At 38.3% G+C, this 21,855-nt stretch overlaps 1 protein-coding gene across 1 annotated transcript in view; it reads right to left on the bottom strand.

The window, feature by feature from the left end:
• Window positions 1–1,780: 1,780 nt before the first annotated feature.
• Window positions 1,781–21,855, bottom strand: part of LOC118229346 (potassium channel subfamily K member 2-like) — a 103,624-nt gene continuing 83,549 nt past the window's right edge. The window contains exon 7 of the mRNA XM_035421241.1: window positions 1,781–2,899. Coding sequence (XP_035277132.1) covers window positions 2,576–2,899 — 324 coding nt within the window. The 3' untranslated portion in view covers window positions 1,781–2,575. The remainder of the gene's footprint in view (window positions 2,900–21,855) is intronic.

Below are 21,855 nucleotides of genomic sequence, written 5' to 3'. Positions count from 1 at the left end.
TTCCGACGTTCGTTAGTTTTGCGTCAAATGTAAAAGCCAGGGAAATGTGTCTCCCGCATTACCGATTGAGAGGATGAAAAGTGTAATTTGTCAGAATCTTCGCTAGATGGCAGTAGCAACTAAGGTTGGCAAGTCAGGTGACGTGCGCTTGTGTATTTTCCGTCATTGATACAATGCAAGCTTAGACTCAGTTCACTTCAGTAGCAATAGCTGTTCTAATTTGTAAATATTTTATTATAGGAAGATGCTGTATTGTTATTGAAATATGCTGTTTTTAGATCTATTTTAAAGTGAAAGACCTGTTTAAAGATAATTTACTTTACAATTGTTTAATTTTTGAAATACATTTAATACAGTTTTCTATGGTTTAGTGTTGTAACACTATAGGCCTATGCTTATTGATATGTTGAACAGGATTCAACTTAAAGGTTGTTAATAAACCAGGTTTTTAAGAAACCGTGAATTCGAAAATGAGGTCAACCCTTGTGGTCATTACGTTTCTGATCTATTAAGGTAATTTCAGTATCGTTAGGTACCGAGTATTGAATCAGTATCGTTTCAGTATCAATTATCGTGATACTAAACCTGGTATCGGTATCAAAGTCAAAATTTTGGTATCGTGACAACACTAGTGTGACACCTTTTTTAGTTGCGGCATGGAAGCTCTGCAGCTGTACATACACATACACACCTACATCTAAGTGTTACGACATGCCATCTAAGTGTTACAACATAGTAAAGGCCTTTACGGGAAGCGGCCAGGACACATCCATGGCGACGCAACTAAGTCATCCGCCAGCGTCTCTTAGCACAAAATTGGCCATAAGTCATCAATATTTTATACAATCATCATGATATTCAGTAGATATGTTGGGTGAAGGTATATGGTCATGAGGACAAAGCCATTTTAAAATTGCTCCATAGGGGGCACGATCGTGCCAATGCTTGGACCCCTCCCAACGCCGCTTGCGGCTTTAATTTTCCTTGCATTGCTTCTGAAAGTTTCTGGATTTTACTATTTTTTCATGTTCATATTAATAACTCTTTCTTTAGAAACTTTAGAGCCTTGTTGGGCTTTTCATTTCTTACATTTCTTGTACATCGATACAGCCATTCTTTTTTAATGTGAAAAGGGCACATCAACATACTGTGTTAAGCCCAAATATTAAGGAAAAGTCATAGAAGGATGGGGTATTACATTTGCAGTGTTGGAGTAATTTTAATTTTGATGGCGTAGGCTCTGGCCTTTCTAGTGTTTTAACTAACAACAACAAAACAAAACATTTATTTCACTGTGGGTTTTGCATGAGCAATTCTCTATTCCTAAATCAGAGGTTCCAAAACAGTTACTTCAAAGAACCAAACATTTTTACATCTATTATTTACATACAGACCGTGCATTAAATTCTGGGAATTGCAGTTCCCCAAAGATGTTAACGGGGACATTTTTTTTCAATTAGACAGATCCGCTCGGTTCTCTCGCATTATACATTTCAAAAGAACCAAAAACTACGCTGCGTTGCTGGCTAGCTCACACGCTAAATTAATTATTAATCATAATACTGCAGCCTCACTGATCTAAACAGACCTAGCAGGACACGACTGGGTAGCTCGCAAAGTAATACAAGACAAATGGGATACATAAAGAACAGATGGAGCTGGAGAATGATTCATCATATTGCATTAAAATGGAAATACAAAACAAAAAAGGTTTTCTATAAATGCATATTTGAAATTTAATATCGATGTTGGATTACCTTCATTGATTTACTGGTGTAAATCACTTTTTGTTCTGGTTCAGACTGATTTGGAGAAACTTGTTCAGTCATGTGATGCGGGGACGCCCTCATTTGTAGTACTAATTTAATTGTGGAAGAAATTCATTGAATAGATACGAATGGGAAGTGAGACCAGGTGTAAAAAATTTGTAGCAAGATACTTTTTTGTACATTTTTGCCAATCCTTGCCTGAAATATCATGTGGTTTGCCCATCAGCCTCATTTGTGATCCTCCTCCCTCTAATGGCACAAAAAAACATTTAAAATAAAAGGTAAAAAACATTAATTTGGCAGTTTTTTCATTCAGACATGCATTTAAATGGGAAAAATAAAAGCAAATATTTAAGGCACTGGTAGAATTCCTATGGTAAAAAGCTGCACTTCTGCTTCAAACCTCACAGTTGAAACTGAACATTCTTCTTCAAAGTACAAACAAATACATCGGCTGGCACAAGGCATAAAGTGATATCTCAGTGTTTTAAATACCCGAAAAGTAGAAAAAGTGTCTAAAGTTGAATAAGCCACACATTCAAATTGATACTTTCAAGTCAATAAATACTGCAGTTCAGATCTATGATTTAAAGTTTTGAGTTGGATGGTACAGGCGTGGCTGTCGGTTCATCTTTGATGATACGCTGCGAGGCACCTCTCATCTGATGCAGACTGGGGCCTCTGTATGTATGTGTGTGTGTGTGTGTGTTTGTGTGCGTGTGCGTGCGTCTGACCATGTTTGAGTAAGCATGCTTGTCTCTGTCTGTGTGCCATGCATACATGCATGTGTGTACGTGCGTGTGTTTTCATTTTAGATGCTGGATAACAGAAATCTCCCCATGCTCAGCGTTGTCTGGGCTGAGACCATTCAGATAAAGGCTGCCATTCTTGGACAGTACGGGGAAGGCCTCACGCTCCTGCTCATCAGTGAAATTGACGGACAGGGTCCTCTTGCCCGGGGTCATCTCATGGCTGGGGTTGAGGCCCAGCTCAGCTGACAGTTTGCGCTTGATGGAGGCGGCGCGCTGGAACTTGTCGTAGATGTCCACACTCAGACGCCGACGTGTCTCCTTAAACTCTGCTGATACATTGGCTGTCCATTCGGCTGCATGTGCTCGGAACTCTCCCACCTAGGAGAGAGAGAAATGAAGGTTGTGTTACTTTAGCTTTTTTTTTTTCATGAACTCAAAACCTTTTTGGATTTCAGAGACCAGAAAATGCATTATGCTGTGAACAAATGGACAGAACACAGTAGTTAGATTTTATTTGCACCACTGAAGAGCACTGAGCAGTATTTCTTCCTCTCAGAAGACAACAGCATTAGTTCTCTCAACCCCTGAGCGCACATGCCAAATCTGGCCAATTGTTGCCCATTGAGGGGGTACCCTATTTAAAGCTTGATAACTCCAGATGGGAACACCACAGAGACTTGAAAAATGGAGCAAGACATTTGTAACATTTACAATATTAACTTAAATTAGTTTATATTCATAATTTTGGAAGAAATAAAGTGCCACAAATGCAATTGTGTAGGCAAAAAATCAAAAATGAATTTGCTCTTTTTTAGTTTGCAATGAAATGCTGAGAGATTGCATATATACAGCAGGTTAAACTACACATGACCTGGATCAAAACTTCTTGACCACAAGTTCATAAAAAGGGTGGATATGTAGAACTACTAAAGGTCTATGAAGTAAAAACTAAGCAGTGTACCCAGCATCTCCAAATTTATCAAAAATGTCTAAATTATGCATTGCTGTAAATCACAACATATTCACATATTTCACTACAAATCAACTGTTTTGACGAAGAAACTCATTGTTGCATCATTTTCAAGAGGGAATTACAAGCTTTCCATCAGTACAGTGGTCTAAAATAGCTAGGGGTCCAGAAACACATCCAAGCTCTCACCAAAAATGAATAAAATGCTTTTTGTCCATTATAAAGCATATAAATGAGCCCCTTAAGAAGGTTTAAGATGAAACATTGATATCATATTAAAAAATAATGCTAAACTATTGTCACACAATTCGGTACAGTACCTACATGTGTAATAATTAACTCTTGTATGCATTTCTATACTCTGTACTCTGATGGGTTGACACGAAAACAATTTTCAACCATCCACCATGTTTTGGCAATGTTCCAAATCTCACGTTTGCATGCATCACAAAAACTACTAAATTACCAACGAACGCTTACATTACAGTGAGAAATATTCTCATTATAACATACCACTAACCTATTTAAATACACTCAATTTAAAAAATAACCATATATAACTGAAATATTTTGAGCAGTAATACTTACATAGCAATGATGAAATCTTATCTGTGATCAGACAGAGACAGTAAATCAATGATGTATTTTTATCCGCTTCTGTCTTACTCCAGAAAATGATGTCAGCTAGGTCTATCAGCAAACATATGGCTTAGCTATGTTCAGAAGTCCTCAATAATAATAGTATTTTCCAAGAAATTAAGTTCACAGAGTGAATGCGTAAGTGAATGCGATGATGGTAAAACTTACGGTTACGCTGACCTATAAAACACTATTCCAAAAGCAAAATTAGACATGTTATATATCATTAGAAAGCTTATACTCTCACCTACTGAATAAATGAATTGTCAATAAAGCCAGACTGTACTAAAAAGGGCAGCAATTCCATAAACAACGCGTGTGGTATTACGCACAGCTATTTTAGAAGGTACCCAGGCGTCACAAATGCACGTATATTTCACAAACGGATTTTCCAAGACAATATATGACCACTCAGTCTCAAAAGGGACATCTCTACATGTAAAACCAATGGTAAGGTTGTGTATTTATTCCCAGATATTGACCGTAGAATTACATGGTATAAACTTTGTCTTGTTTATTTTGTTATTCAGTGAGCAGCGTTTTCACTGCTGTATTGGCATATCTTAGGGCTATTGTCGGGTATATCTTGTTGCTATGACAGAATACGATTTTTGAGTGGTGAAAGAATATTATTATGAATGTCCAGATAGACAATATTGTCCATTATGTCATGGGTAGGGAGTGTAGTTGCAGATGATACTGCAGGGAGGGGGGTGCCTGTTAAATGACCGACCAGACGACAATGATGGCGCTGCGAAACTCCGTATTCGGCATAGTTGTCGTGTATCGTCTACTAATGAAAATAAAACAAAGCGTTTCTGTTTTAAACCCATAGTTTGGTTGCAGTAGTATTGAATGTCTCAGTTCAGCAATCCAGGCACGCTTGCGTGCCAACCCCTAGGGGCTCTGTACTAAGAATTTAAGGTCGCTTAAATTACATTTTGTAGGTGAGGAAGTACAGCCACTTAATAAAAAAGCGAATGTTTATTACAGTCTGTTATGAGTATGATCATACAATACTACTTCAAAATTAAACAACAAGCTATGATGGATTAGATAAAACTGCAATTGGAATCAAAACAGATTTCAACTGTACTGTTATTGACCATATCTAAACATTTCGTTTTTGGAAAGGACCACTCATGCTCACCTTCTTTTAACCCTCTGGGGTCGAGAGCTCCGCCGGCGGAGTTCGGCAAGATTTCGTTTCTATTTGGATGATTAACTTCACGAGTTGTTATCATACAGACGCAACAAAAACATTGACAGAAACCTTAGAATCGCGACTTTCCAATGCGCCCATTGACAATTAATATGAATTGTTTTAAAAGTTCTAAATTTGATTAATTAAACCATGTATGCTTTGTTAATCCTTACTCATTACTATGTGAATTTCGCTCAGCAGGAAGTCCGCCCAAATCGCATTCACATGTTAACGACATTATAACTACTCTCCATAAAAGGAGAGTAGGGGAGGGGCGATGCAAGATCCATGTGAGAAATGCCAAGCATGTGAAAGCAGGATGGAATGTCAAAGTGTAGCCTAATTCACTTCTTTTGAGGTAAACATTTCGTTCAATTTTGGAAAATGGTCCGTCTGGAAGCCGACATTGATAAAGAGCGGTGTCATTTCGAACAGCGAACTGATCCAGCTGAGGATCAACTTCATGAGTAAGTATATTTCTTATGATCATATTGGTAAATATGTGTACTGTATTGCAACGTATCTCTGTGCTTGTAGGAATATCCAGCAATATGACGTTTGTAAATTCCCACACTACGAACGATTCAAACTATTGCATCTCAGAATTATAGACTAGGCTCAATGCGTCTGGTTGTGTGTTAGAAGTAGCAGGTAGACTGTATTGTTTTCGATCATATTGTTAATAAATAGCCCATGCCTGGCGTGTAGTGGCGTGGCTAGGATTCTAAAACTGATGTCCTTGCACAATCGATATTAGCATACTGCAAGTAAATTCGGGAAATAGCAATATAATAACCACTTAGCTAAACAGACCTAGCCTACTTCAGATTGAGGCATTGTTATTGATGAGTTGTGTGTAGTAGAGCTGGAATATCAATGTTTATTTAGTTTAGCTAATGTTGTTTCGTTGATAGCTTACATTATTTGTAAATGTGTGCTGTATTACATTCTCTGTGTGTTTGTAGGAATATTCACTAATATGCGCGCTTGTAAATTCCCACACTACGAACGATTCTAACCATTGCTTCTCAAAATTATAGGCTACCTCTCTGCGTCTGGTTGCGTTTGTTTGGTTCTTTGTTTGTATATGATGTAACCATGTCACATTTCCTAAGTTTTGTTTTCATTAGTTAGTGGTTTGCCCCTTTTTTGTAAAGCACATTTAATTTTCACCTGTTGAAGGAAATGTGCTATATAAATAAAGTTTGATTTGATGTCACATTTCCTAACAATTTTGTTTTTATCATATTTACAGAGATGCTGATCAGGAAACATGGCCTGGTTCACCACTAGCTAAGAGGCCATGCAAGCGTTGCAAGAGTACACCAGTCTCATCTCATCTTCCATGCGTATAGTTTGCTTCAATAAATGTTCTGAAAATCAAAAGATGTCTTTGTTTCTGTCTTCTAAATGGCTCACTGAGTCTTTGTCTTAGTGGTGGGGAGGCATGCGGCCAGGTATGAATAGCCTACTTAGCTGGCAGATCCTCCTACTCAATGCATATTCATTACAGAAAGGCCATTTGCCCTCCCATTCTCACCTGGTGTTGAAAAATAGTAGTCACAACACTAACCTTTAGCAATTTATTTTATATTTCTCATTGGATTTGCTAAAATATTTTGTCATCTTTTGATACCCAAGACCTTGATGAACACATTTCAGAGACCAAAAATCTTGGTTACAATTGTTTAGTGTGTTTTATTACAACATTCCTGTGCATGTTCAAAACTACTGTTTACAGTTTGTGTGTTTTTAGAGCAATTTGCAATCCACATATGATTATGATCTACTTACTGCTGTCATATTATTGTAGCTGAGTTTGTGCTGAAAACAGAGATATGAAACACTTTGGACTCACTGCATATAAAGTTGATGAAATTTACACAAATGTCAGAGCATGGCACAATCACCAGTGTGTCTCATTTTACCCTCAGACCTCAGAGGGTTAACTGATTGTGGCATTTGGTCCGCCGGAGGATTGGTCTCGGTTGTGCCGGCTGGTGGAGAGCACACGCACCTGGGTTGCGTTAGCTAATCAGCCCAGGTGCTTAAAGGTGTGCTGCTGTCCACAGTTCGGGGCTGAGACCAGGAGCTCTCTCTGAGAGCAAGTTTCTTTATTTGAGTTGCGTTTAATTTCAGTTTTGTTTCTTTTAAGAAGACAGAGAACAGTGAAACCCCACTGAAAAGTTGGAGGAGCTGGTCTGCTGGAAAGCAGTCCAACTACAGAGCGGGGACCTGAAATAGTTGTAACATGTACCATGCATTAGAGGGTCAGAAAAAACAGAAGTTACAGTATTTTAATGAGATATTGCTGTCAGAAATAGGTTTGGCCCAAATATATAATGAGACTATATACTGCAGTATATAAAAACAGTGTGTTAATGCTGTTACTTCATTACTGTCCAATCCAAGTGAACAAATTTTATAGTTTCATTAGTACACATTCCTGTACATGCATTTCTACCAATATGGGCACATTTTGGTCAGGAAAATAGATGGAGCACAAAGAAACAAGCCAATTATACCATAAAGGTTAAATGTAAAAGTCTGTGCCAGGCAGTGCACGGAGACCTGCGTACAAAATTAATATGATATATTCTGTTCATATTAAGCTCATCCTATTTAAGTTCTATTTAAGAACTGGCAATTTCTGGCTAATGACAGATCATCTCATCATAAAACAAAATCACTCTTTAGTGAAGTTACAAATCTAGCCACACTCTGAAACATGGCCTTTCATACAGGTCATCTGACTGTAGCGTAAAGTTATTCAGTTACAGTAGCACCACTGCTAAGTGCCAACCTTTTGAAATATTTGTGATCAACTTTTATAGTAAATGCAGTGAATTATGAACTGTTGGAAAAGCTATCTATAATATGCAAAGATCTTTCAGCTGTTATATCCACATGTAAACACATCTTGTTCTGTTGTAGATTGGTTGGAAATTGTGGCCGAAAGTGCACATTCGATGACCATGATGCTTGTGCATTTCCAATCCAAATCCAATCTAAATTTATTTTTAAAGCACTTTAAAAACAACAACAGCTGACCAAAGTGCTGCACACTTGGAAATAGCAAAACCCTAAAAACAACACAATAAAAACACAAAGACCAGTTTAAAAGACAAAAGGACAATAAAATAATAAAACAATAAGATCATTAAAAAAAAATAAAAAATAAAAAGAAGAGCAACTCTCATACTGAGTTAAAAGCCAAGGAATAAAAATGCGTTTTAAAACGGGATTCAAAAACAGGCAGTGTAGAGGCAACTCGTTCCAGAGTTTGGGGGCTACCACTGCAAAAGTGCGATCGCCCCTCTGCTTCAACCTAGATCCTGGGACAACCAGAACCAACTGGTCAGCAGACCTGAGTGACCCTGATGGGACGTCGGGATGTAACAGGTCAGAGAGATAGGTTGGAGCTAGCCCATTTAATGATTTGTAGGCAAATAATTGTAAAACGTACAGGGAGCCAGTGAAGGGAGGCCAGTACGGGGGAAATGTGCTCTCTCTTGTGTTTCCCTGTTAAAAGACAAGCTGAGGCATTCTGGACTAGAGCCCGACCGATGCCAGATTTTTGGGTCCGATGCCGATCCAGATTTTGGAGAGTCCTAGCCCACCGATTACCGATGTTTTGACCGTTATTTTGTCAAAAAGTGCAACATTTTCAAATTAATTTTAAAAACCAATATTTTATTCAAGTTTCTATATTTAAGAACATTTAACTTTTATAAGAAAACAGATAAAAATAAACACACAAAGAATTTTTAGATAAAAAAAATGTAAAAGATGATATTAAATTAAATATATATATTAACACCATCTTTAAGTGTGTGAAATCAAAATAACTCCACACCTTGCTTTTACTCCTTTCTTTTCCAGCCATCTATAAAAAATTAATTAAAAAAAAAATCAGTTTTCCAGTTTCAACATATATTTTTATGAATATTATTGTTGTTGTTGTTATTAATTTGTTATTATTTCTTAGTATCTATTGTCAGTACATTAATTATATTTTCTTATTTTATTCCTACTACATGAGCTCAAAGAGTAAGACTATCTAGCGAGCTTCCCTGTCCATAAGAATTTGGTGGTGAAAATAACTACAATGCGCTCTGACGCGCGACTAGATGACACACTCGCTCGCAATAACGCATTAGCTATTGACACAGCCTCATTATTTCTTATTATATATTCTCAGTAAGTTAAATTAATTATATTTTCTTATTTTATTTCTACTACATTATCTCAGAGAGTAAGACATTATCTAGCGGAGCTAATGAGTGAATCAAGTGTAATGTTCGATGAAATTAAATTGACTGGATGAAATACGTGAAAAAAACTACAATGCGCTTTCGTGCAGGTTACCCGTGCTAACTGTTGGTTGATTCACTTCTCCAACAGCAATCCTTCTCTCATGTTATCACGACAAAGCCAGATAACATGGCTTAAAATGATCCACGTTAAAAGTGTTTTATCTGCGTTTTTACTGTCTGGTTAGCTTGCTACGATGACGCGTGACTAGATGACACACTCGCTTGCAATAACGCGTTGGCTATTGACATAGCATCATATAGTAGCTAATATCATTATCTCAGATAAAAAAACAAATGTGTGATGCATTCAATCGCCATTTTATTTTGGCTGGTTATTTATTTGAGAATACAGCGATGTCCTCTGGAAATGTAGATCCTACGCTGCTTATGTGCTCACTTCCACTTCATAAAGGCTTGCTAGCCAGCTAGCTTGCTAAAGTGAACCAAATATGTTAGCTAGCTCGCTCGCTTGATAATGAGGATTGATAAACATAGTGGTCGTATAAACGCATTTAATTAAAAACTTTCACTAAATATACATACCTTTATCACAGCAATCGAATCTGCAGACAAGTCTTGCAGTGGAGAATACTGGATGAGGCGCGAGTGACAAACGTCTTAGCTGCTGCAGTTCACACTTGTATTAGAGCTCCCTCTACTGGATAATTCTAGTAAATAGCAATTACAACGTTCGAACAGACAAGTACAGATAAATAATCATTGTTTTTTTTTGTTTATTATACTTATTTAAAAATCGGGACACATCGGCGGCATAACTGCCGATCCCGATGTTGTCAAAAAAGTCAAATAATGGCCGATATATCGGCCAAACCGATATATCGGTCGGGCTCTATTCTGGACCAACTGCAAGCGTGAGAGGGAGGCCTGGGAGGGAGGCCTGGCTAACACCAACATAAAGGGCATTACAATAGTCAAGTCGGGTCGAGATAAAAGCATGTATAACCCTTTCAAAATCAAAAGTGATAAAAAGGACTTGACCTTAGATAAAAGCCTCAGCTGGAAAAAGCTAGATTTGATCACTGAGTTTATATGTTTATCTAATTTAAAATCCCTATCCATTATCACACCCAGATTTTTAACAGTGGGTTTTACATATGGTTCCAGGGAACACAGGTCCATATGTGAGATATGTAAAGAAAAACAGGAAAGCAACTCAATACAGAACGTGGTCAGGCTGTCAAGAAGAACAGTTCGTTGGCAACTACACAGAGAGGGATATTATAGTAAGATTGCAGCACATAAACCCCTCATTACAAAGACGGATGCACATTTGAGAGTTCAGTGGTGAAAAAACCGTAGGCACCGGTCTACAGATATGGAAAAAAGTGATACGGTCAGACGAGTTATCCTTCATAATATTTTCAACAAGTCGGCAAGTGCATGTGTGACGTACACCAAGAGAATGGTACAGGCCTGAATGCTTGACCCCTACAGTGATGGGGTCTGGGGACGGGGGAATATTGTCCTGGCATGGTTTGGGTCCACTTGTCCCCAAGGAAGGGTCCCGGAAAATCAAGTTTTTACAGTTTTTACAGTTGCTAAAAATGTTCAGGTGTTATAGCAGTAAAGTTTCCTTATGCCACGCACACACTACATGACTTTCAAAGTCATCAGATCGCTGTACTGTTCACAATACCCAATTTACTGTCTTGTAATCGAGAATCTTGAAGTCGTTGTGGTTTGCACACTACATGACTGATCGGCGACAGGGGGTCACACATACAAGACCTTTCACCTGGAGGAATCCCCGACGAGTCTGTCCGGTCTCCAAACTACGTTTTGTCATGAAAACACAAGCGAGAAGTGACATGGGAAATGACGTGATACCATGCACGAGCGAGGATTTTTTTTAACCAAAAATAGATGTCTGCAAGAAACGAGAGATCCAAGTTGTTTGTGCAGTGATTTGCAGCGGAAAAACATGGAAGAAAAAGAAAAGAATATGGGTGAGAGAATGGATTGGGATACGCAGGCAACAAGGATAGTCTGTTCTGCAGAGAGAATTGGAGGTAAATAAAGCCATGTATAAAATAAATAAATAAATAAAGCCATAATATAGCCATGCCTGTTGATGTTGTCGTGTTGTAGGTGTTACGACTCCTCCCCCAGATTTCCCCTCACCCCGTGTCTTGCACTCTAATTGGCTGTAGCTCATTGCCGCCCTCATTGCCAGTCACAACACTTTTCACACAACAGGATTTGGACTCCCCAATAGGTCCAGATATTTAGCCTGCTTGATATCTTTTGGGTGTCTGCAATGCATCGGCGAGTCTCTCGGATCGCGTCTTTGAACAGTTCACACATAGCGATCCAGCACCGATTTGCGAGTGCCGAGCGAACGCCGATTTGCCTCTGATCTGGGGCTTTTGTTGGCGATCTCCAAAAACTGTTGGCGAGTGGAAAGTCAGGGCTACAATCGTGTAGTGTGAACTCGGCATTAGCTGTAGCTTCTGCGTAGATATACTGAACTAAGGGTGACTTCACACCACGTGAGAGTTGGCTGTGGGAATGACCCTGTTGCGTTGTGCTCAAGGGAGACATTTATCACACAGGTAAGAGTGAACGATTTCTAAAGATGAAGCTTAATACATAAGCAGGAGAGGAGAGAACTGTTTTCTTCAACTGTTATGATACTGTGCATGTGTTGCTACAAGCTCAAGTCCGACAAGCAGAAATAAAAAGAAGGCTGTATTTGGCAAAGCATGTGGTTTCTAACAGCTAAATCTGAGAAAATAAACTGAACGACTTGAGAACTTGAAGTTTGATTCATTTTGACGTACTAACTCAAATGTACTGATTCATTTTAAAGAACCAAGCTTCCCAACATTAAATGTTAGTTGTGAACGTCTATGTTTTTCTAGAAAGCATTCATGATTCTGATGTTGAGTATCGTAAAGTTTTTTACATTTAAACTTAAACTTTTTAAAAACTTTTTTACATGGGATTTGTAACATTTGTATAGTCCACTAATTAGTGTAAGGCTTGCATTGATTACATAATTGAACTGAAGGAAAGCCACCCAGGGGCAGATGGGAATTGTAGATGGTTGGCATCTGAATGGAGAGCCCTCAGATCAAAGAGCTCAAGAGTCTGTGTTATTATTTAAGTAACATATTTATTTTATTTTTACTTTGCACTTAGAGCACTTTTTACTGGCATTTTAAAGATTTAGCACAGCTACTTAAACTTCTGAAGTAAATCAAGCAAAGATACAGTGGGGACCAAAAGTCTGACGACACTATGCAGTCGCGGTTGTTTTCATTATTTATAAAGGAATAAAGCAATTATAATAATCCAGTAAAACACTTCTTATTTAAGAATGCATTATTGAGAACAGATTTCCAAATGCTTGTATGAAATGGGAAACTATGTGGATATCTGGTTCGTCCACCATAGGCTAAGCATTTCTCTATACATTGTCCCAACAGGCCCTTTTCAAGCTGCGCGTTCCAAGAGTGGAAGTAGGCAAAGGCAGTGGAGACTTGCCGGTCAGTAAAAATGATTTTCGCAAAGTCTTTCCACAACCTGCCGAAGACTACAATGATGTCAACAGAATCGCCCACATGTTTTCATTAACCTCAAGTTCGAAACTTGAGAATGGGTACAAGTTCCTTTTCGAAACACTATTTATTCGACTATGAAGGTAAGTCAATGAGTCCCTTCACTGATGTTAGGCTAACTAACTAAATTAGCTAACAATTAACTCAAGCAAGCTAACAGTTATCTGTTTTACCCATGGAGTAATACAGTCAGTCATATCATCTCTGGATATATGGATGTTGAGCTTATTTTATCATCTACTTAGTCATAGCTAGGCTTCACAATTTTAAAATGTTTTTTAAAAAGTAGTTGAAATGCTAATATTTTCCCTTTTGCCCGGATATATGCAGTGTCGGAGATAGTAGATGGAGAGGTGGCAATTAGGGCAAGATGCCACAGATCAATGAGGAAAAGAGAGGAGCCACATTACCTCCAGGTTGCCTATAGGAACAATTAAGTGCCATGTTCAAGTCAATTTAAGGGACTGTGGTTGCAGTCTGTTGTTCCCATGTTCAAATCATTTTAGGTTGCTGTTGTTGCTGTCTGATGTTGCTTGTAAGTAGTCAAAGTTCAAATGGGAAACACTCCACAAAGTTCCTATGTTCTTGAGTATTTCTTGATCTCAGGTTGATCTGTTACTGACTCTTAATCTCGATAAAATACATGCACGTTTGGTTCATACTCCTGCCATTACCCCTGACCAAGGTACTGGCTTTGGAAGTGGAGTTGATCCCCAGCCACCGCACTGTGGCAGCCCACTGCTTCTAAGTAGTTCGGTCAAATGCAAAGGGCAATTTCCCCACAGGGATCAATAAAGTGTATCAATAAAACCTATCATGAGACACCAAATTAATGTTAATTTGAGAGCATGTGTATTGTATCCTATCCTACTGTGTTGTAATCTTCTTACTTGTGAAAATTTGTTTTTTTGTTTTTGTTTTTTGACTTCCCTTAACAGATCGCATTGGAAGCTGCCAAGGTCCCCATTGCGATAAGGTCCACATCTTGTTCCTATGCTGCAGGGAGAGCCCTTTGTTCCCTGCTGTACTTTGTTCCTTGCTGTACCTAAACTCAGACAGCTACTCGCTACGCTCCCAGAAATGTTTTCTCTGTAAAGTTCCCATGGCTCGTACAAAACTGGGAAGAACAGCTTTTTCCTATTATGCACCGTGGGCGTGGAATAAGCTACAGGAAGAGCTGAATTTAGTTAATCCCATACCTCTGGGTGATTTTAAAAGTCTCATACAAAATACTGCAACTGAGGAATGTAAATGTTTTTGAGATGCTATGTCTTTCTCAAGACTGAATAGCTGTCTCTTCGTATTGTTGTATGTTCAGTTGACTGTTGTACTGTCTGTAACTATTGTGTAGGCCTACTGCTGCTACCTTGGCCAGGTCTCTCTTGAAAAAGAGATTTTAATCTCAATGAAACTTCCTGGTTAAATAAAGGTGAATAAATAAATAAAAATTTGGTGGGCCTTCTTTATCAAAGTGCCCATTTCAGCACTTAAACTACAAGATGGTGCCATTACATGTGTCGTGCACAGACAGACTGCAGACCTGGCATAGGCCTCGGACCTAGGTCAGGAATCAAAACTAGGTTATGATTGCTTCCTCTTCCTTATAATCTAAAAACATTTTCAAGTACACAACTTTTCAGTCTTTGTTGTCAGGGGATCCAGCCAGAGTCAGTTGATGAGATGGTGGTTTGTAGACCCAAATTGAAGGGGTCTACAAATTGAATTTATTGTAAGTATTACTGCTCAAAATATTTCGGTTATATACGTTATTTTTGAAATTTAACCTATTTAAATAGGTTAGTGGTATTTTATAATGAGGATATTTAACACTGCAATGTAAGCGTTCGTTGGTAGTCTAGTAGTTTTTGTGATGCATGCAACAGTGATGACGAGTGTTTGAACATTGCCAAAACATGGTGGATGGTTGAAAATTGTTTTCATGTCGTCTCATCCCCATACAAGAAAACATACGAGAGTAGAGTATAGAAATACATATAAGAGTTAATTATTACACATTTGTGACAGGAGCCAGAAAACTAGGCTTAAGTGCAGGAAAGTTGATTTTGAGTTTATATAGCACATGCAAGCTGAGAAATAGAGCTTCAAATAGATGTATCATACTTGGAGATTGGACAATTACTGAGGAAGTTGTGCTGTCTTGAAGTTAGACATTTATGCTGAATGGGCTGCCAGAAAACCAGAGATTTTCACTGCCAAAGATTGACAAGGGATTCCCACACTTTTGTGACATATTTCCTTAGCAACCATGTGTTTAAATAGATACCAGTTACACCAAATTACACATAATACATTGTGGTATATTCTATCTATTTGATGTTGAATGCATGGAATACAAATATTTAAACTGCTCAGAAATAAACTTTAATGTAGGTTGAAAGCAGAAGTTGGGATCCTCACTGCCTCTTGTTTACACCCACTCAGACTTTGAATTAATTTATGCAGTCTTAATCACACCCCTCCCTTGAATAACAATGATGCCTTTGACAAGCTGTCAATAGCTGCTGTTCTACTACTCACCAGTGAAAAGAATAGTACTTTACATCATTCTGAAAATAATTAAGCTACCACAAACTACTGGGAAATGTAGCTAGTAGAGCTTAAATAGATACCAAATTAGCCCAGTAATAACGGGACAGCCCGTAGGGGTTTATTCCACTTATACAATGGGTTACCACCAATGACTTTAAATGGTTTATATATATTGATTTTTTTATCTACTTAATCACCTGAAATTGAAATATTCTTCCGCGGCCATTTGGGCATATTGTTTTACCGTTGTCAAGCAAAACTGTCGTTGGTAGTTGTATTTGGACCGTTGTTATGCAAAGACTCTGGTTGGTAGTCCTATTTGCTCTGTTGTTAATCAAAACCGTCTGGTCGTTAATTCTGTGAAAACAACGATTCTATCTAGAAAAAACAGATCCTTCTTGTATTATACCATACAATTAACACCAATTTTGGTCATTTTTGTAATTACATTATTTAAGAAAACTGCATGAAACCATAACTCAATCAAATTCATCTCCCTAGCTCTGTCTTGCTTTTTAAAATGGTGCGGTCATGCACATGTACAGCGTTTTTCCAAGACCCTCTGAAACCGGGTTTGAATGCCAGCTAGTTTTAAGATTGTTACCTAGCCAATATTAAAATTCAGCTGGGTTATAGCTCAAAATGGTCTCATGGCATGCTTTTTATCCCGGTTAGCTAGCTAACTAACTACTGAATTATATTAAAAACAGCGGTTACTATAAACGTTAACAAAGATACAGAAGAAAATGCATCCCGTAGCCATGAGTTAAATACGGAACGCCTATTCTGCTGTGCAAATAAGAGACAATTCAGTATTTTGTGCGATGGTTGGCAACCCTAAATGAAGACAGTAACTAGAACCGTGATTCAACATTGCCATCAATTGCGAAATTGGACACTGAAAAAGGGAGGGGACGTAACAACAATTCAAAATCGAAAGAATAATGTTGCTGTTTTAATGGCGAATGCTGGATTTTGTAGAGCATTGATTTTAGAACTGTTAAAAGGCAGAGGTATCCCTTTACTTCATTTACTTTTACTATGTCAATCCATTCGTTCTTGTCGCTGGCACTATCTAAATTCAGCTCGGTAATTTGGCGGAGAGCATTAGCCACATTACCAGCATTGTCACGCATGATAGAATCTCACGCGACGCTCGTAATCACTCGTAAAAAAATAGACTAGATTGTAAACAACACAAGGTATTTCCTGACTACTTATGCAGGAATGTCATGCGGAATGGTCATTAATATGGATGTCCCGCCCATTGTCCTGCCCCCTTGCAACAAGCAGACAGAAAGAGAGATAGAGCGAAACAGAGTTTAATTATTTAACTTTTTCTCATGTTTACCGATCAAATACGAGTTTGATTTTAAGGTATTAGAAAGTATACATGTTTAAGAAGTCATTTCTGCAAAAAAACTTAATTTTGGTGAAAAGAAGTGTTTTCAATTAAAATGCGATTTTCTGGAGAATCACCTCATGCGACTTAAGCCTGGGTTCAGTGGCTCCTGTCACATTTAGGTACTGTACAGCATTGTGTGACAATATTTTAGCATTAATTTTAAATCTGATATCAATGTTTCATCTTACACCTTCATAAGGGGCTCATTTAAATGCTTTACAATGGACAAAAAGTATTATATTCATTTTTGAAGAGATTTTGGATATGTTTCTGTACCCCTAGCTATTTTAGACCACTGTACTGACGGAAAGCTTGTAATTCCCACTTTAAAATGATGCAACAGTGAGTTTCCTGAGTAAAAACAGTTGATTTGTAGTGAAATATGTGAATATGTTGTGATTTACAGCAATGCATAATTTAGACATTTTGGGTAGATTTGGAGACGCTGGGCACACTGCTTATTTTCTTCTTTAGTAGTACTACATGTCCACCCTTAGATTTTATGAAGAAGTTTTTGATCCAGGACATGTATACATTAACCTGCTGTATATATGCAATCTCTCAGTATTTGATTGCAAACTAAAAAGAGCAAATTCAATTTAGATTTTTTGCCCAGACGGTTGCATTTGTGGCACTTTATTTCTTCCAAAATTATGAATATAAAGTAATCTAAGCTAGTAATGTAAATGGTACAAATGCCTTGCTTCATTTAAGCCACTTTTCAAGTCTCTGTGGTGTTCACATCTGGAGTTATAAAGCTTTAACCCTCTGGGGTCTGAGGGTAAAATGAGGCACACTGGTGATTGTGCCATGCTCTGACATTTGTGTAAATTTCATCAACTTTATATGCAGTGATTCCAAAGTGTTTCAAATCTCTGTTTTCAGCACAAACTCAGCTACAATAATATGAGCAGTAAGTAGGTCATAATCATATGTGGATTGCAAATTGCTCTACAAACACACAAACTGTAAACAGTAGTTTTGAACATGCACAGGAATGTTGTAATAAAACACACTAAACAATTGTTACTAAGATTTCTGGTCACTGAAATGTGTTCATCAAGGTCTTGGGTATCAAAAGATGACAAAATATTTTAGCAAATCCAATGAGAAATATAAAATTAATTGCTAAAGGTTAGTGTTGTGACTACTATTTTTCAACACCAGGTGAGAATGGGAGGGCAAATGGCCTTTCTGTAATGAATTGGGCAGGAGGACCTGCCAGCTAAGTAGGCTATTCACACCTGGCCGCATCCCTCCCCACCACTAAAACAAAGACTCAGTGAGCCATTTAGAAGACAGAAACAAAGACATCTTTTGATTTTCAGAACATTTATTGAAGCAAACTATACGCATGGAAGATGAGATGAGACTGGTGTACTCTTGCAACGCTTGCGTGGCCTCTTAGCTAGTGGTGAACTAGGCCGTGTTTCCTGATCAGCATCTCTGTAAATATGATAAAAACAAAATTGTTAGGAAATGTGACATCAAATCTAACTTTATTTATATAGCACATTTCCTTCAACAGGCGAAAATTAAATGTGCTTTACAGAAAAGGGGCAAACCACTAACTAATGAAAACAAAACTTAGGAAATGTGACATGGTTACATCATATACAAACAAAGAACCAAACAAACGCAACCAGACGCAGAGAGGTAGCCTATAATTTTGAGAAGCAATGGTTAGAATCGTCCGTAGTGTGGGAATTTACAAGCGCGCATATTAGTGAATATTCCTACAAACACACAGAGAATGTAATACAGCACACATTTACAAATAATGCAAGCTATCAACAAAACAACATTAGCTAAAATAAATAAACATTGATATTCCAGCTCAACTACACGCAACTCATCAATAACAATGCCTCAATCTGAAGTAGGCTAGGTCTGTTTAGCTAAGTGGTTATTATATTGCTATTTCCCGAATTTACTTACAGTATTCTAATATCGATTGTGCGAGGACATCAGTTTTAGAATCCTAGCCACGCCACGGGCTATTTATTAACAATATGATCGAAAAAAATAGAGTCTACCTGCTACTTCTAACACACAACCAGACGCAGAGAGCCTAGCCTATAATTCTGAGATGCAATAGTTTGAATCGTTCGTAGTGTGGGAATTTACAAACGCGCATATTGCTGGATATTCGTACAAACACAGAGATTGCAATCCAGTACACATATTTACCAATATGATCATAAGAAATATACTTACTCATGAAGTTAATCCTCAGCTGGATCAGTTCGCTGTTCGAAATGACACCGCTGTTCATCAGTGTCGGCTTCCGGACGGACCATTTTCCAAAATTAAACGAAATGTTTAACTCAAAAGAAGTGAATTAGGCTACACTTTGACATTCTATCCTGCTTTCGCAGGCTTGGCATTTCTCACATGGATCTCGTTAACATGTGAATGCGATTTGGGTGGACTTCCTGATGAGCGAAATTCACATAGTAATGAGTAAGGATTAACGAAGCATACATGGTTTAATTAATCAAATTTAGAACTTATAAATTTAAAACAATTCATATCATTTGTCAATGGGCGCATTGGAAAGTCGCGATTCTAAGGTTTCTGTCAATGTTTTTGTTGCGTCTGTATGATAACAACTCGTGAAGTTAATCATCTAAATAGAAATGAAAGTTCATTTAATCTTGCCGAGCTCCGCTGGCGGAGCTCTCGACCCCAGAGGGTTAAATAGGGTACCCCCTAAATGGGCAAGGATTGGCAAGATTTGGCATGTGCGCTAAGGGGTTAAAATTAAATCTACAACACAATAAAGTGTGCAAAAAGTGAAGGGGTCTGAATACTTTCTGAAGCCACTGTATATAGAATAAACAGTAAGGGTAGATATGAATATGCTAAGATATATACAGTATGAACAGTATTAACAGAATGAACAGAGTGATATGAATACACAAAAATATATACAGTATGAACACTAGTAACAGTATGACATGTAAATGCTAGGAAATACAGAGTAAACAGCTCAAGGTTTATTTACCATTTACCATTTACCATTCAAGGTAGCATCAGAATACAATGTATACATAATTTATTCACAGAAAACATTAATAACTGGGGAATGTGCTAAGTCCAACCAGCTAGACAGGCTTGTCACCTTTGATGTCCAGAGGGCCTTAGTAGTTCGTCAACAGGCAGAAAACTGCCCATAGTTGGTTGATGGAGCCTGCCAAGGAGAGAGGAACAACCCCGTCCCAGATATGGTATTCCTTGACACGTCGCATTGCCCTCTCCACCAGCACTCTTGAGTTTTTTTAGTGTCTGTTGTGCTGAGCTGAGGGGCGGTCATGAGTGGGGGATGATCAGTGTTGCCCCTACCTCTGCTAGCAAAACCCCTTGTCAGCTATGACTCCATCTTTATGCAACAGAAGCTGTGTTAGACTTGATCTTCTGGTTATTTCTTTGTCAGAGATGGAGGCAGTATACAGCTTGGATACGAATGTAATTACCCCACAAGGAGCAATGCCAATTAAACCTTTAAAGGTGGTGTGGTTCTTGTAGCTGGAGAAGGTCTCAGACTGTAAGGTGAGGGAAGATGACATCTCACAATGAAGCTCAGTACAGTCAATTATCACTCTCACATAGGAACAATGTCGGAACTCGTCAGGCATGGTGGCCTGCACCTGTTCCCGAGTCATCCAGGTAGGTTGTGATCCAATGACTTGATACAAGTAGCTTGTCCATGTGAGGATGGTTCGACTGACTGTCGATACACTGACATTAAATACTGATGCCAGTACCTTTTCTTTAAGTTCAGCTGCGATACGGCAGAAAACATGAAGCACTTGTCAATGCAGCTTGCGGTGGGGGCTTGGTGTCCCAAATGCCTTCCTCTGTGCCTTGGACCAGTAGACTAGCCTGGAAGCAGATGGAGAAATTGATTCCCAGAAAATCATGAAGACCTCCTCTGATGGGAATCTGGTGGAGAAGCGGAAGTCTTCGTTTGAGGCACAAAAGCGGTTAATTTGGGGCTGTTGTTGTTGAATAGTCAACTGTTTTAGTCCAAGGTGTAGGTCCTGCACTTTCAATTCTAGTTCCTTGATTCGCTCGGCTGCATCATCTGATGTGCCTAGGCAAAAAATAAAACAAAATCGCATTTGATTATCCATCAAATGCAGATTTTATGCATTACATCAGAGATTCTCTTTCAACTTTTTAATAAGAAAATTATAACTCAAAAACTGCAAGATTGACACAAGGGATTACTGTATGACATAAAAAATTATTTCATTCAAGGTGAGAATCTGCTCCAACAGCTACTGACATATGAGCATGTCCAGTCTGAATGCATGTCAAATTCTCTCTCTTGCACACACACAGGCTCCTGTTAGTCCAGCAAAATATCAGGACACTGTTTTAGCATGCTAGGTACAAGTGTTCTAAAACACCTATAACAAGTTAGCACACACAGTCACGTTTTCATTATTATCTATTATAACAAGTTTGCACTTAGATTTTAGTATAATATCATTGACTCTCACTGGGAGGCACTTAAACTTACCAGGTGGAGGCGGGAAAGCATAGTCATGGTCAGGGCGAGGGGCGGCAGCTGCATCTGCCGAGGAAACATCCTCCTGACACCTGACACTGACATCCTCCCTGACATCAACACCAAGTCGCTCACCGGCCCTCTCACATGCCG

This window comes from Anguilla anguilla, chromosome 6, assembly GCF_013347855.1.
Source record: "Anguilla anguilla isolate fAngAng1 chromosome 6, fAngAng1.pri, whole genome shotgun sequence".
In the NCBI taxonomy this organism is placed as follows: Eukaryota; Metazoa; Chordata; class Actinopteri; order Anguilliformes; family Anguillidae; genus Anguilla; species Anguilla anguilla.
This window is presented reverse-complemented; position numbering and strand designations above follow the sequence as displayed.